General features: G+C 37.3%; 1 protein-coding gene across 1 annotated transcript in view; it reads left to right on the top strand.

Annotated features, from left to right (window-relative positions):
- LOC121388965 (solute carrier family 12 member 4-like) overlaps nucleotides 1-18,389 on the top strand; it is a 140,747-nt gene that overhangs the window by 60,824 nt on the left and 61,534 nt on the right. Inside the window, exon 3 of the mRNA XM_041520521.1 lies at nucleotides 15,095-15,186. Within this exon, the coding sequence (XP_041376455.1) occupies nucleotides 15,095-15,186 (92 nt within the window). The remainder of the gene's footprint in view (nucleotides 1-15,094; nucleotides 15,187-18,389) is intronic.

The following is an 18,389-nucleotide window of genomic DNA, read 5'->3' on the forward strand; positions in this document are numbered from 1 at the left end:
TTAAAATCTAATGAATCTGCAATGTTGATCTTAACTAATTAATAATATCTTCAATTTCTTTTTACTTTTATTCATTTGAAGTCATGTTCTTAGCTCATCTTTGTAATTATTACTAATTACTAGTAGCTCTTTTTTCAACCTAGTAGCGTTTTTTAACAACAATTTATACATTCTTGTTCATTAAAAAAAAATTAAACCTTCCTTACCTATTCTTAGTCTGGTATAATTATTGGAAAAGCCAGCAGACAAGTTACGCAGTGTACTCTATCAAAACTGACACCGGCTGCCTATCTCCAATAATGTTAGCAGGATGGCACTAACCATTTGACCCTTACTTAACAGACTTCCCTGATGTTTCCTTTGATATCTGTGCGCTTGTGAAATCCTGAAACACTTCGAATCACGTTCGCCAGTCAATGTGTAAACCCTTATTGATTGCGTTTGTTCAGAGAGTAGTTTGAGCCCCTGCACACACACACACACATTTACACTCACACTCATAACTTGTACACACTCACTTCTCAGCTGTTCTTCGGTGCCGCTTTCCTCAAAACTGAATTCTGTTAGTCCACGTGGACTGCTGTTCGCAAATTGCCGTTTTTAAGATTTAAGTTCAGAAAGAGTTGCCTATAAAACTTCTTCTCTGTGTGTCTTCATTATCTCAGAGCATCTATACTTCTGCTCTGTACCAAAGCTGGTTCATTCATATAGTGGATAGAGTTCATTTCCACTGAAGGCACTGCAGGAAAAGTGGGCACTATACAGTCTTAAATGGTTCACTTATATCGGTTTGAGTGGCTCAATGTGTAGTCATGCTGCGCAGTCTCAATTCAAGTTGTCGTTAAGAGAAATTTCTTTTCTTTTCTCTTTTTTTTAACCGTGAAAAAGAAATTTCACATTGTCATTATGGAGTGATCGGGATTGTTTTTAAAGCTTATTGGATACTTGCTCTTCTTTTCGAGTAATTTACGATTCCTTTCTGATTGGATAGCTGTAACAAAGTGGTCTTTATTAATACGCTAGAGTGAAAAGATGTGTAAACGGCTCGGGAGGGTTGGCATTGTGTTTGTCGGTTTATCAAGCCTCTAGCTGATCACATCGCTATTCCTATTGGGTGGATTCCTTTGAGGTGGATGTCTTCTGAAATGGTGAAAATTGCTGAATATCACCACAGTGACATTCTAAGATGTTGTGAATTAATAACTATCATTGTATGATGAAGTTATGTTCATTCAACGTAGGGCATTTTAAAATTTGTGAATTAGTAACTATCATTGTATAATGAAGCTGTGTTTATTCAAAATATGGTTGTGTACCAAAAGAGTGGAACAAATTGCAGAAGTTGGTTAAGAAATTTTTAAAATGGTGTGATCTAATTAAAATTAAAATAGTGTAAATTGATAATAATTTTTTGAAATGAAGCTGTTGGGAGTGAAAACAATTGAACCGACCCCATCAAGCACGGCTGTTGAGCTAGAAGATAGTGAGGAAACCAGTTCGTTTATCGATAAGAAACCACCGGAATATGAAAGTTGTGTGCAGCCCAATGGTAGGAATGGACCCCGGTCGATGTGTGAACCACCAGGTAGGGTATTCACTGCATGTGATAACACTCATCTAGGTTAGTGGGAGATGGAGGCTTTATTGCGGTAACTTGACACATTTATTTTCCTGTGTTAAGTGGCCTGAGATTTCTAGTTTTGATCTAATCGAGAAGTTATTTTTTACAATTTAGCTTAGTCAGTAGAGTGCTCGCCTCGATCAAATGCTTGGGTTGTAGAATTGAACTTTATCCGTAGACTAATTGAACTTTCTCCGTAGACTAATTGAACTTTCTCCATAGACTAATTGAACTTTCTCCATAGACTAATTGAACTTTCTCCGTAGACTAATTGAACTTTCTCCGTAGACTAATACTTAGATTTTTGTGAATTTTTTTTTTACATCCCAACCAGTGTCCCACTGCTGATATATCAAAGGCTTGGTATGTGCTGTCCTGTCTGGGAAGGTGCATATGTAACTATTAAACTACATTTATTAGGCCATTATAAATTAAATGCTAGATTTGTATCCCTTTTTTTTCAAAATGGAGGAGGTGGAGGTGAAAGTTTATTATTATAAAAAACCACTTAGGACAAGAAGGTTAACAATGTTTAAGATTTAGTCATTGGGGGCAGCATGTAGCTCAGTGGTAAAACACTTGCCCGATGTGAGAGGGTCATAGAATTGATCACATCTCCCCTGCACACCCATTTCAACTGCGTGCCACATGACTGGTACATCAAAGTTTGTGGTATGTACTACCCTGTTTTGTGAAAAATGCATATAAAAGATCTGCCTTTTTGATAAGAATAGTCCTATGTGGCACAGCAGACTTTAGACCCTAAACATTTGCTTTAAAATGTCATAGTCCTATGTGGTACAGCAGACTTTAGACCCTAAACATTGGCTTTAAAATGTCATAGTCCTATGTGGTACAGCAGACTTTAGACCCTAAACATTGGCTTTAAAATGTCATAGTCCTATGTGGTACAGCAGACTTTAGACCCTAAACATTGGCTTTAAAATGTCATAGTCCTATGTGGTACAGCAGACTTTAGACCCTAAACATTGGCTTTAAAATGTCATAGTCCTATGTGGTACAGCAGACTTTAGACCCTAAACATTGGCTTTAAAATGTCATAGTCCTATGTGGTACAGCAGACTTTAGACCCTAAACATTGGCTTTAAAATGTCATAGTCCTATGTGGTACAGCAGACTTTAGACCCTAAACATTGGCTTTAAAATGTCATAGTCCTATGTGGTACAGCAGACTTTAGACCCTAAACATTTGCTTTAAAATGTCATAGTCCTATGTGGTACAGCAGACTTTAGACCCTAAACATTGGCTTTAAAATGTCATAGTCCTATGTGGTACAGCAGACTTTAGACCCTAAACATTGGCTTTAAAATGTCATAGTCCTATGTGGTACAGCAGACTTTAGACCCTAAACATTGGCTTTAAAATGTCATAGTCCTATGTGGTACAGCAGACTTTAGACCCTAAACATTGGCTTTAAAATGTCATAGTCCTATGTGGTACAGCAGACTTTAGACCCTAAACATTGGCTTTAAAATGTCATAGTCCTATGTGGTACAGCAGACTTTAGACCCTAAACATTGGCTTTAAAATGTCATAGTCCTATGTGGTACAGCAGACTTTAGACCCTAAACATTGGCTTTAAAATGTCATAGTCCTATGTGGTACAGCAGACTTTAGACCCTAAACATTGGCTTTAAAATGTCATAGTCCTATGTGGTACAGCAGACTTTAGACCCTAAACATTGGCTTTAAAATGTCATAGTCCTATGTGGTACAGCAGACTTTAGACCCTAAACATTGGCTTTAAAATGTCATAGTCCTATGTGGTACAGCAGACTTTAGACCCTAAACATTGGCTTTAAAATGTCATAGTCCTATGTGGTACAGCAGACTTTAGACCCTAAACATTTGCTTTGAATTGTCCTGAACATTTAGTCATGGGTGTAGCACAGCATGGATCTGGGGGCAGGGGGTTGAATATGAACCTAGCAGACCCTTCTGTCTATATTTCCCTAGGACACTTAAATAAATAGTCTAATATTGCACTGTAAAAAAAATTGTTTTAGCCTCAGCAAGTGATTTGTCCAAACCCCTCGTATCCAACCCCCCCCCCCCCCAACCTATGTCCCTGTTAGTAATAGGATGGGTGAAGGCTGTTCCTAAATTTATTCAACCAAAAATGTTTTGTTTAATGACACCACTAGAGCTGATTGATTTATTAACCATCAGCTGTTGGATGTCAGACATATGGTAATTTTGACATATAGTCTTTGAGAGGAAACCCGCTATACATTTGTTCATTAGTAGCAAGGGATGTTTTGTATCACAGCCTTTGATCGATATACCAGTTGTGGTGCACTGGCTGAAACGAGAAGTAACCCGACGGGGATCAATCCCAAACTGACCATGCATCAAGCAAGTACTTTACTACTGGGCTACGTCCCGCACTATCATCCACCGAGTATATAAACTACCGTTAATAAGAAAGCCACCCACTCACAATAATAATCTAGAACAGCCACAATTAACACTAAATGTTACATTCCTGGAAGACACAGTTAAATTATTCCGACATTACTCCGAGATATTAAACCTATACTGATAATGTCAAGTAGTGAACTAAAACTTTTGATAGAAATAAATAGCCAAGCAGACCATAAAAAGGTGTACATAATTGATTACATAATTGATTGAATATAAAATGGAGAGGTAAACTGACATGGATAGGGAGTAATTGGCTGTGTTTAATCTGGTTGGATGGACACACCTGGCCCTCCTGTTACGAGATAGTGTCATGCACACTGTGTATGCCAGGTGGGACGAGAGTGATATATGCACTGGAGAGTCGGCGAGAGATAACAAATTACCATTCGGGACACACAGGCAAACAGGCTTTGACGTCAGCGCACATCTCTTATGTCTTGATAATTGTCTTCTAAATATAGACCAGCATGATCTGGTTCAGTAGGTAGAGTGCTCGTCTGAAGTGTGATGGGTTGATGGACCTATTTTTGGGGGGTGGGTGGGTGGTGGAGGGGTCCCCAAAACTAACCAGTTCCCCATGAGTTGTTTATCAAAGGCTGTCGATTGTGCCGTTTTATCTGTGGGATAGTGCACGTAAAAGAACTCTTGCTGCTAATGGAAAAAATGTTGTGTTTTCCTCTGATTACAGTTACATTAAGTTAAAGTTTTTGTTTCATTTAATGACACACTGTTGGGTGTCATCATTTGGTAATTTTTATATATAGTTTAAAGAAAGGAAACTAGCTTAATTTTTCCATTAGTAGCAAGGGATCTTTTACATACCACAGTCTTTGATATACCAGTATATGGCTAGAATGAGAAATAGCCCAAAGGGCCCACCGACAGGGATCAATTTTAGATTGACTGTGCATCAAGAGGGTGCTTTACCACCTGTAGACAATTTTCAGATATATAGAGTTCTTCCTTAAAAATTATTAAAATTATTATTAATCTATTAGCCAAAGAATAGATGTTGTAGCCACTTCATATATTAATTGTCAATTGACAGGGTGAGCCGTGAGTTGAAGGATCAAATCCTTTCATATGATCTTCTTTTTTTTCTTCTTTTTTGTTTTTGTGGTGTGGGGGGGGGGGGGGGGTTGGTGTTCTATCCCAATCAGGGACCAATGACTGGTATATCAAATGCCTTTAAATGTACTGTCCTGTCTGTGAGAAAAGTGCATATCAAAGATCCCTTGCTGCATTAGTAAAAAATGTAGCGAGTTTCCTCTGATGACTACATGTCAGAATTACCAAATGTTTGACATCCAATATCTGATGATTAATTAATCAGTGTGAGTGTGAGTTTGTGTGTGTATGCAGGGCCTCTAATTTATTGGTAGCGTTTTTTGGCAATAAATGTACATGTGTACCAGTGCATTATTTTATTATCTATAAGTAACTCTGTGTGCTGATGCAGATGAGAAATCAGATGATGGTGTTTTTATTGTCGCTATACATTCATTTGTATATGACATTTTCTGTCGCTTGACTTTATGGGACTTGTAAAATCAATTCTCCTATGACTGGGGTTCAGCTTTAAGAGCCGGTGTCTGGAATGAGATAATACGAAATGGCAGCCTCGTCCTCTCCGTGCCCCAACACGCTCCGTAAGTCTCAGAGATGCCATGAGGTATTATCGGAATCCGGGGGGAATTCTCTATTAATCTTGTCAGTAATCTCCCACTTACATGACAAGATTTTCATTAGATTTTTGGCCCAGTCATACGTGCACTTGTCAGATATATAGAGACCAGTCATACGTGCACTTGTCAGATATATAGAGACCAGTCATACGTGCACTTGTCAGATATATAGAGACCAGTCATACGTGCACTTGTCAGATATATAGAGACCAGTCATACGTGCACTTGTCAGATATATAGAGACCAGTCTGTGCCAAGAAGGAAAGCAATTATTCATGCTATCTTACTTTGCTTTGCTTCTGGAAAGTTTGTTTGTTTTTTTAGTTTGTGTTTTAGTTTAGTTGGAAAGTTTTGGAGAGTTGTAAATCGATCACTTAAAAAAAAAATATATATATCGTCGCTGAACTAAGAAAACCTCGTATGTGCAGTTTGGGCGAATTTCACTTTTTTATTCTTTCAGAAGCAGAAATCTAGTATCTTTTTGTTGTCAAAACTTCGTACATGTCCAGGCAATGGAAAGTATGGAAAATGTCAAATAAGTGAAACACGTATTTAAAAACCACTGTTTATCTGTTATGAAAACCTCGTATCTACCAACTGATTATTTTTATCATCATCATATTTCAACCTTTTCTATCGGGTAAAGGTAAATTTTTGGTGACCAAATTGTCTATATTGTATATATGTACATATTATGTATTCAGCTGGTGGTCAAGAAAAGCTATCATACCAGAAAAGAAGTGTAGGCCCACCAGGTATTTCTGTATTTAAGGTCCAAGCTTAAATACCAAAAAAACCCATCTTGGACAAGATAACGGTTTATCTCAAATTAAGTCTGGGATTTACATTAAGAAGCTGAAAAAAATGTATCTATACATGGGCATAACAACTAAAGGAAAAGTCCAAGTTAGGATAGCAGCAGACAACATACATGTAATATCATTCAATGACAAGAAAACACATGTTTCAATACCACTGTGTAGGACAGGAGGAACAGTTATTAATTTTAATTTTAAATGATGAAGGGCAGTGCTTATATATATTCTAGACATCTAGCTGTTTCATAGTTGAGGAAAGGGGAGGAGGTATACCCGATGCTATCGATAAAACTGGGTTATTTTAATGGATAGCTGATGTTTACTTCATGTAAAATTTCAGTTTTTAGGTAAAGGATTCTTTGGGAAGCCACTGCACAGGTTTCACAATATCGAGTTATTATATACGCAACAATGATGTATGGTATCGATTAATATGTGGGTTTATTTGTTTATTTTATTTTATTTCATTGTTATTGTTATTTATGTAAAGAGAGCAAACATGATGATGCATCTTTATTTAAAGTTCTTTTAAAATATCTTGTTATAAAATTTTCTCCAGTTACACAGTAAATAAGATGTCATTTGTTAGCCCAGGGAACATTTCTATTAAAACAGTATCCGAATTTATGCCAATAGTCTTAAATGCGGCACATGAATTCCAGTAACCGTGGGATGAAATAAATGTTATTGAACTTATGAATCATGTTCCTGATTTTAAACATTTTAGTTTATTCCGTGAGACAAGTATGTTCAGCTAAAACGAAATGTATTACTTTGAAAATATTTGTGGATAATCTCCTAAAAGACACATTTTCTAAACCATTGATGAATATTCTTGTTAGTTAAATGGACAATGAACAATTTGTATACACATTATATTGTTATACACCCTAAAAGGTGGCAGACAGCCACCCTATAGGAAACCTACCATGTAACTTTTAAGATCTAATATATAAAGTTGATTAAAACATTGACACACCTAATCTATTGGTGACCCGGGTCAGTTTCACAAAGACATTTACTGTAACCATCTGTTAAGCAATCGCTAGTGAAAATGTTTTCTTAGGTCATTTTGTAAAATAAATTCATTATTGTGCCACATTCTTGAATGTAGCAGACAATACTAATGAACATTACAAATAGTCATTTCTAGAAAATAAAGTTTTAAAATTTGACCCTTACATGTTGCAGCCTTGTCAAGAAAGTGTGTGGGGTGGGGGTGGAGAGGGAGAGGATTCTTTGTTGAACTGCTCCTGATTTAAGCGATTTAAAACAAAATATTGTCCGGAGAAGTGTTCTCTAAACATCGCTTACCACAGTCTAGGCCCCCACCCCTGCACAATGTCCTACATACATGTACCTGCAGGTCACTTTCACTTTTTGTTACCAACAGCAGATTAACAGTCAGATAAACTGAACAACCTTTATGTTGTTGGTCCCTGACTGATTGGGCAAGACCTTTATTTTATTAATTTTAATGAGGAATTTCTGGTCCAGCAAAGGGCACCTGGCCATGTGCGTGGCTTAACAGTTAAAACTGAGTACAAGTACACATGGCAAGTACGCTAACTGATTCAGGGCCTCGTTCCATGAAGCGATCTTAGCGTTAAGATCACCTCAAGTACATAATATAGTTATTCACCTAAGGTGATCTTAGCGCTAAGATTGTGTTGTGGAACAGGGCCCAGGACACAATTGAGACTGGCAGTGTTTATAATATGATACACCTTACATGGCTAGATTTAAGTATCAGGGTAATTTGAAAAACAATGTAGGTCTACTGGTCATACTAAATGAAGAAATTATTAATATGAAAAACTAGTACGTAAAGTTTAATTCAGATTTTCACAGTGAAATACTCGTAAATGACATTTCTGTAATTCAAATTCAGTTATCGATAAATACTATTCATCAGTTTAAAATGGCTTTATTCATAAAGTTATAGATCTTAAGAACCATTTGTTACACTGAATCTCCTGTAAAACATAAAAAATTCAGATACGAGTTTTACGAAATACATTGGTACACAGGACCTAATATTTATCAGATATAGGCAGGATCTGGTGTTTAGAGGGTGGTTTTAAAATTTACAAACTTAGGGACCATAAAACATGGGTTTTGACAGGATTCCGGCGGCTTGTACAGATTCTGGTTTAGTCACGTTTCACTGTGTCATATATATATATATATTTTTTAAAACATTCTCCAAAAACAAAATTATATACGTGTTTTATTACATTGTTTGGCTGCACTGTTAAAATTAAACTGCAGCAGTATTTGACAAGCTGTCAGTATAGCAGGTTTCTGTGCTTCCGATAATCCGGTTTTCAGGGGCTTCACTGTAATTACACGTTTACTTCAGAATACACATAAATCTGTTTCCAATTTTTTACAATGATGTCCTATTTTTTTCAATGATTCCTATTTTTTGTAATGATGTACATAGGGGTTTTACAGTGACCTCATGTGATTACAATCAATACATTTTATTTATAACAGCACATAATTTTTAATGGTATTGCAGACACCCATTTTTCTTTCAGTTTATATAAATACCAGCTTTGCATGCACTCGTGGTAGTGTTGAATGACAAAATGTTTATAATTTTGCCATAAACTTTAGAGAAAAGCTGCTTCATTGTTCCATTAGCAGCACAGGATCTTTCATTTGCTCTTTCCCATAGACAAGGCAGCACATACCATGACATCTGATATACCAGTTGTTGGGCATTGATTAGAACGGGGTGGGGGGGGGGGGGGGGGGAGTCAGTCCGAGAATGGGTCGACTGAGGGTTTTGATCCAGCAGCCCAAACACTTCAGGTGAGCGTATACCAACAGAGCTAGGCTGCGATAAAGGGAGCTCACTGTGGCTAGATGTGGGCTACCTGGCCACAGACCACAATTAATTTCGCTATATGTTTCTATATAGCCTTAGTGGCTATAACATTTTTATTAATATATCAGCAGGCCCGTGGATTTTGGTATGTACCTTTGCCTGCCTGGGGGACAAATATCCAGAAAAGGACAACCCCTGTTGTCCACCTCTTTCTGGATTTTGGACAACCAAATGGGAAGATAACTGTAATCTGAGGCCACCTCTACTGATTAATGACAAGGGATCTAATACTATTACATATTTCCACACAGACAGGACAGTACATACCTCAGTGAGACAGAAAATATACTGTTGCTAGACTGGCTACCCTTACTGAAAAACAGCAAGGAATTTTTTTTAATATTAACCTTACAGGACAGTAGATACCACATGGATGTCATCAATATAGCCAGTGTACTTTTACCGTCTTTTTAATAAATTGTTGCTGGGTATAGAATTACAAAAAAAATAAATGCTTTCAGACCGAATTTTGTTATTTTATCATCTAATAGGCGAATGTTGACAACCTTGTTATATGTGCATTTGTAAGCTTCATCCTGATTGGATAATATTAGCTTGATTACAGAAAAATCAATGAAATTGCGTCATTCTTTGACTTCAGTATCAACCGGATTAAGTCACATGACATGACAATAGCTGGCTATAATTTTACTTTCACCTGTTAGTTCTGTCTTTAATGACATCACTGTACCATGGCTTTTCATGTACCAGTTGTGGGGCACTACCGGAAAAACAGTTAGTTTGTTTTGTATAATGATACCACTAGAGCACATTGATTTATTAATGATCGGCTATTGGATGTCAAACATTTGGTAATTTTTATATATAATCTTAGAGAGAGAAAAATGGTTTTGTTTAACGACACCACTAGAGCACATTGATATATTAATCATTGGCTATTGGATTTTAAAACATTTGGTAATTTTGACATATAATCTTAGAGAGGAAACCCACTACATCTTTTCATTAGTAGCAAGGGATCTTTTTTATGCACCATCTCACAGACAGGATAACACATACCACAGCCTTTGATATACCAGTCAAGGTCCACTGGCTGGAATGAGAAATAGCCCAATGGGCCCACCAACAGGGATCGATTCTAGGCCGACTGTGTTTCACTGCAGGAAAAGAAAAAAATCCCAAAACCATTGTAGGCTATCAGTGTTACAATGTTTTGTGCCTTGGATGAGTGCTAGATCTGACATACACAGCTAAATACGTGCAACATCCCACCCAGGTGGTTGTATTGAAGTGAAGCTAAATCTTAAATCATTCAATTCAAATAATTTCCTCGCTGAAAACCATTCCACACTTATATATATATCCATGTCTGAGTGAAAGAACAGATGGGCGTACTTGATAAATTAAAAATAAAACCTACAGTAGCAGTGCGCGAAGTGAGGTAGCTGTTGTAAAACCCGAAACCACTTGACGTACGTAATACTGGTTTAACTCGATTCCATCGCTATACTGGTGTTCGGGATTTCCATTTCCATGTAAGCTGGCGGCATGTATTTTTGCTTTAAATAGCAACACCAAGGTGATGGTAAATCTCCTTGCCAGAGATATATGCGTCATCGTCTTCTTTGAACCCTGGCCATTAAAAATAAATAGTCATCAGTGGTGCAGTTTTACAAAAACTTACTTCCTTGAGATTGGTGGAGTTATTATTATTTTTTATTTTTTTATTTTTTTTTAACTTTGTTATTGAACAGTTATAAATAAAAGAGTATCAGTTACTAGTATTATTAGAGATGGCAATATTTGAGAAAAAAAAAAAAAGTCAAGTGCTTTGAGTTCATGGAAATTTCTTGTGCTTTTTTGACCGAGTGGTAAAGGAACTAGATTAGATTGTTACACCGTGTGATGCGTAATTATATTTCACTTTTTATTTATCACCGAGGAAACCAACTGTGAGTTGATCACACAAACTTCAGCAGCAGCATAATCAAAGTGGTTTTAAGTGTTCAACGCTGCAATTATTGTCATCATTTAGTGCTGCTATATTAGGGTAGAGGTGTGTGTTTGGGGGGGGGGGGGGGGGGGGGTGGATGGGGCAAGAGATTGAGTTACAAGAACATTTTCCTGAACAAGAAACCAGCCAGCTAAATGTTAACAATCTGGTGTTGCAATGTAATAGACCAGCCTCGGTGGTGTCGTGGTTAAGCCATTAGAAATAAGGCTGGTAGGTACTGGGTTCGCAGCCTGGTAACAGTTCCCACCCAGAGTGAGTTTTAATGACTCAGTGGGTAGGTGTAAGACAACTATACCCTCTTCTATCTCACTAACCACTAACAATTAACAACTAACCCACTGTCCTGGACAGACAGCCCAGATAGTTGAGGTGTGTGGCCAGGACAGCATGCTTGAACATTAATTGGATATAAGCATGAAAATAAGTTGAATTAAATGAATAGTATATGAGAATTATCACTTAATGTATTTAGTTATACTGTTACATAATTATAGGATATTAAACAAACTTCCATTTCATATCATGTTTATGTCCCGAACAAGTGACAATTGAAAATTATTTCATGAGGGACATAAACCCAATACTAAATGATAGTGAGTTTAATATCCAATTTATTACCCATAATCTATTTTAATTTATATTACCGATCTCACTTGGTTGAGGTCAAAGTGTTATGACCCACTTGACATTCTAGTTGGACGTAACACTTTGTTATGAAGTGAAGATTTTTGTAATCATGTGGGTAATAAATATAATGATGTAACTACCAGTAAGTAAGAACTAGGATGGGGGACATGCAGTTCTTGACAAAAGTATAAAGTAAATAAGAATATTACATTAAACATTTTAAAAACTAGCCTGAATGAACCTAAAGTAATGTACTGTAACTAGTGAATGCCAACAAATCAAGATTGCAAATAACATCATCGTTTGATTGTCCTCGATCATCTTGTTTGGGTCAAATTCTAAAACTATTTTTTTTCTACTGACAAACTTTCATTTGGCTGGGAAGTAATAAATAATGCTAGAACTCACAATACAAAACATATTGGGTCGAATTTACAAAGCCTGTTTATGTCTTACATGCGTGTAACTACATACATTTACAATGCTTAAACACCTGTTTATGTCATACACATGTAACTACATACATTTACAATGCTTAAACACCTGTTTATGTCTTACACATGTGTAACTACAGACATTTACAATGCTTAAACACCTGTTTGTCTTACACGCGTGTAATTACATACATATACAATGCTTAAACACCTGTTTATGTCTTACACGTGTGTCACTATATACATTTACAATGCTTAAACACCTGTCTTACACGTGTGTAACTACATACATTTACAATGCTTAAACACCTGTTTATGTCTTACACGCGTGTAACTACATACATTTGCAATGCTTAAACACCTGTCTTACACGTGTGTAACTACATATATTTACAATACTTAAACACCTGTTTATGTCTTACACGCGTGTAACTACATACATTTACAATGCTTAAATACCTGTTTATGTCTTAGACATGTGTAACTACATACATTTACAATGCTTAAACACCTGTCTTACACGTGTGTAACTACATATATTTACAATACTTAAACACCTGTTTATGTCTTACACGCGTGTAACTACATACATTTACAATGCTTAAACACCTGTTTATGTCTTACACGTGTGTAACTACATACATTTACAATGCTTAAACACCTGTTTATGTCTTAAACGCATGTAACTACATATATTTATAATGCTTAAACACCTGTTTATGTCTTATACGCGTGTAACTACATTCATTTATAATGCTTAAACACCTGTGTTTAAGAAAAACAGGCTTCGTAAATTTGGTGGATTAAGTTTTAAATTCGTACCTGCTCTCCTAACACTATACCTGACAGCTTGCATTATATGGACCAGCATATTTCCTCTGTTAACACATATATGTATGGCTATAAAATTATTTCTGGCTTGTTTGAATACGGTCATTAGATCATGGATGCATGGTGATGCCTGTAATGTTGGCATGTAAACTAATGATGTTATCTGAAGCCAGGGTATTACCGGAAGACAGCATGTGGCCCCAGTCGTATTGTATACGGCCTATTAGGTATGGGTGAAGAATCTGTTACTTTACTCACCTATACAAAGCAATAGCTATTCATCAAAAGGAAACGTTTAAAAAAAACAATAAAATAAATACAGATACAGTTGTTTTACGTGATTTTCATTTGTCTAATTGATGTTACAGGCTTTATTGTTTAAATTTACAGTTGACTTATCACATTATAATATAATGTGACTGACAAAAGTGATATGATTTCTTGATTAAATTTATGATTGATTTATCAGATTATAATATGACATGATTTCTTGATTAAATTTATGATTGATTTATCAGATTATAATATGACATGATTTATTGTTTAAATGTATTTATTGATTTATCAGATTATAATATGACATGATTTCTTGATTAATTCATTATTGATTTATCTAAGTGCATGTAATGTGACACGCTTTCTCATTTACGATTGACATATCGCTGACTTTTGTGCACTTGCAAAAATGTTTTCATAAAATACAATATATATTCATGTACTTTTTGCTTTTCTTGAGAAAAGAGTTTAAAGTGTATTGGGTTGTCGAGTACTGGGCAGATTTGTAGATGATTATAAACTCATTAATAATTTTCACATTATGACATGTATTGATAGGAATGGGTTTTTTAACTTTAAGAACAAAATAAGCATTACACACAGCAATATCGTTCAGTGTTGTAGGAGAAGTAAGTTCTCTTAAAAACAAGTGATTTGTTTTTTCTCCAGAAGACACTAGGATCGATCCTCATTGGTGGGCTCATTGAGCTGTTTCTCATTCCAGCCACTGCTGCTTAACTGGTGTAACAAAGGTCTTGGTATGTGATATCCTGTGGGATGGTATGTACTATCCTGTGGGATGGTATGTACTATCTTGTGCGATGATATGTGCTATCCCGTGGGATGGTATGTACTATTCTGTGCGATGGTATGTACTATTCTGTGCGATGGTATGTACTATTCTGTGCGATGGTATGTGCTATCCTGTGGGATGGTATGTACTATTCTGTGCGATGGTATGTACTATTCTGTGCGATGGTATGTACTATTCTGTGTGATGGTATGTGCTATCCTGTGGGATGGTATGTACTATTCTGTGCGATGGTATGTACTATTCTGTGCGATGGTATGTACTATTCTGTGTGATGGTATGTGCTATCCTGTGGGATGGTATGTACTATTCTGTGCGATGGTATGTGCTATCCTGTGGGATGGTATGTACTATTCTGTGTGATGGTATGTGCTATCCTGTGGGATGGTATGTACTATTCTGTGTGATGATATGTGCTATCCCGTGGGATGGTATGTACTATTCTGTGCGATGATATGTGCTATCCTGTGGGATGGTATGTACTATCCTGTGAGATGCTGCTAATCAAAACGTTGCCCACAGAGTGGCGGCAGTGGGTTTCCAAGTCTTATTATAATGTGTGATTCTTAACCCTATGTCTGATGCCATGTATCCATAGATAGACAAGTCGTGAATGCATCACTAATTACAATATCTTTTATTAATTACAACATCATCTTTGTTTGTTTGTGCAGGAGACAATGCCGCCCTCCACAAGGACCACATCCCGTTTGCCGAGAATGAAGATCCAGAGTCACCGTTCTCCAACCACATGGCCTTGTACGAGGTACGTCTGTCAGTCTCCTTCTTCTTCTTCTCCTTCTCTTACACAAGCTGCATTGGTAGTCCTGGCTAGCGATTTTTGAAGCTATGCTATTGTAAAAACTATTGTAACCTATGACCTCACAATGACAGTTTTACGATATCATAGCACAATATCATAGCTTGGAGATAACTTTGAAATCTGGGCCCAGTTCTTCTGCTCTGTCACAAGCTACACCAGTAGTCAGTCATGGGATAAAATGAGCTCTTTCTTTCAGTTTACATTAGTAACCCAGACTGTAGGATAAAATGATCTGGCTTTTCTACTCTTTCAATCATTGTCAGGGTCTCTGTCACAATTAAATTACATCAGTAGTCCAGTCTGTAGGATAAAATAAGCTCACTTTTCTAGTTCCCCTCTGTCACTTAGTGCTTGGTTTCTGGGAGAGACTCAATAGGCCATTCAGATTGTCCGATTGTTGTTGTTCTTCTCCATCACAAGCTGTCTTTTTCTAGTTCCCCTCTGTCACTTAGTGCTTGGTTTCTGGGAGAGACTCAATAGGCCATTCAGATTGTCCGATTGTTGTTGTTCTTCTCCATCACAAGCTGTCTTTTTCCAGTTCTCCTCTGTCACCACAGAGAGCTCTTGGTGTGAGGGGAGTCTTGATGGATCATTGTCTCAATCCTTGGTACATGTGGCAGGGTTCGCACGGGCCTGGAAAAGTCCTTGAATTTTGACGTAGTACTTGAAAAGTACTGGAATTTTGCAAATTCAGAAAAGGTCCTGGAAAAGTACTGGAATTTCATTAAAAACTACTTGAAAATTGCCGAAATGTACTTGAGGGTTTTTTTACAAGCAGAATGTCTCTCTTACTGATTAAAATCTGGAAAAAATAATAAGGATTTGCTGACGTATTTCTCGGGTATTTATCGTAATCAAAACCCGGAAGTGATATGTGTTGCTGACGATATAGATAGACTGGCATACAAGTCCTTGTTGCGCTTGCTATATGGACCACAGTGTGAAGATTAAAGTAGACTGGGCTGCTGTCTACTGGAAACAGTGCATTACTAATAGTTGAACCGGTTTATGAGCGAGACAGGTAACCAGTCGTGTGCTGAAAAACGGTCAGCTGTAGTTAACTAGTGATGTGTGTGTGTTAAACTGCTTGTAACATTGTGCCAAAGACTACTTGAAAAACTGAAAAATATACTTGAAAAGTACTGGAATTTCTGTTCACCAGGTCTGTATGAACCATGTGTGGGTTGGTCACCTCTGTAGGATGTGCTCCAGTGTTTGGTCTTCCCGATCACAACCACATGTTGGTGAAGGTGTTCAACATTTTGAACATGTGAGCATTCAGTCTGTTGTGCCCATACAGAGTCTGATCGGTGTTACTTGTTCCAGTGGCTGAGAAGGGCATGTTTCAGTCTGTTGTGGCCCATACAGAGTCTGATCGGTGTTACTTGTTCCAGTGGCTGAGAAGGGCATGTTTCAGTCTGTTGTGGCCCATACAGAGTCTGATCGGTGTTACTTGTTCCAGTCGGCTGAGAAGGGCATGTTTCAGTCTGTTGTGGCCCATACAGAGTCTGATCAGTGTTACTTGTTCCAGTGGCTGAGAAGGGCATGTTTCAGTCTGTTGTGGCCCATACAGAGTCTGATCGGTGTTACTTGTTTCAGTGGCTGAGAAGGGCATGTTTCAGTCTGTTGTGGCCCATACAGAGTCTGATCGGTGTTACTTGTTCCAGTGGCTGAGAAGGGCATGTTTCAGTCTGTTGTGGCCCATACAGAGTCTGATCGGTGTTACTTGTTTCAGTGGCTGAGAAGGGCATGTTTCAGTCTGTTGTGGCCCATACAGAGTCTGATCGACCCATACAGAGTCTGATCGGTGTTACTTGTTCCAGTGGCTGAGAAGGGCATGTTTCAGTCTGTTGTGGCCCATACAGAGTCTGATCAGTGTTACTTGTTCCAGTCGGCTGAGAAGGGCATGTTTCAGTCTGTTGTGGCCCATACAGAGTCTGATCAGTGTTACTTGTTCCAATCGGCTGAGAAGGGCATGTTTCAGTCTGTTGTGGCCCATACAGAGTCTCATCAGTGTTACTTGTTCCAGTGGCTGAGAAGGGCATGTTTCAGTAATAACATGTTTTTAGTGAGGCAGAAAATAACAGACATCTGGCAGCTCTCCCACATGGCTCCCCGGCACTGTAAATTAATGTTCAACATATACCATTTTATGAATTGCATATATAGCTATTTCCTGTCTTCTTTTTATGTATGGTAACATATCTCTGGGTACCCAATAAGTGTTTCTCAGTCATTAACCCATAGACTGGTCCCAGTCTTCTGGATTGTGATCAAATTGGTCCACATCAGTTAGCGAGCTAGGCAGCAGACGCCGATCACTGTAAAATATTTACAAAAACTGTTTTGGATTTGAGAAAGTCATACATGTTTAATTTTACACCAGTTACTGTACTCTCCTTCCCCTTAATCCATAATATAGGTGACACATGAAAGGGACAAGAGGGGTCACTGTACAGCTTTAAGACTCAGTTTGATTTGGTAGTTTGTACTTGTAAGATTTCTTTTCATACATTAACCTGACCCTTCAACAAATGTATTTCTCCCTCACCAGGCTTTATGCCAGAAAATAATTTGTGGGTATGTAATAAAACCAAAACAGACTACAAATGCCCCATCTACATGTAGGTGGTTGTGTGTTTCAATGTGTTGAAATTGGACACTGCACTTCTTGTGCTTTGACCAATTTTAAACTCAGTACTTATACAATCATCTGTCTAAATTATAAAACTATATTCATTATTTCCTAGATTTTAGGGTAAGTTATTTTATTTCGTATTCTTTGACAGAAAGCCTGCACACCATATCCATGGACTGGTCCAGACATGCCCAATCTTTGATTATCTCTAGGGTATCTCCACACTTCCAGTCACATGACTACCGCTTTCCTTCCGAGGTTTCTTCAGTGGTCTGACTCTGTTATACTCCATAAAATTAATTAAAGGCGAGGGAAGTTTTGGTAATAATCTGCTAGTGTCGACTATTTTAACAAGTTTTGATTACAGATGACTTATATAAACACGGTTTCAATCAAATTTCTCCCATGATACACACAAAAATCATGCACATGGTGTTTTTTTATGTATTTATGAAAACTATTTAAATACACATTTTTTTCTAGGAAATAACTACTATCGCCATGCCCG

This window comes from Gigantopelta aegis, chromosome 14, assembly GCF_016097555.1.
Source record: "Gigantopelta aegis isolate Gae_Host chromosome 14, Gae_host_genome, whole genome shotgun sequence".
Taxonomy (NCBI): Eukaryota; Metazoa; Mollusca; class Gastropoda; order Neomphalida; family Peltospiridae; genus Gigantopelta; species Gigantopelta aegis.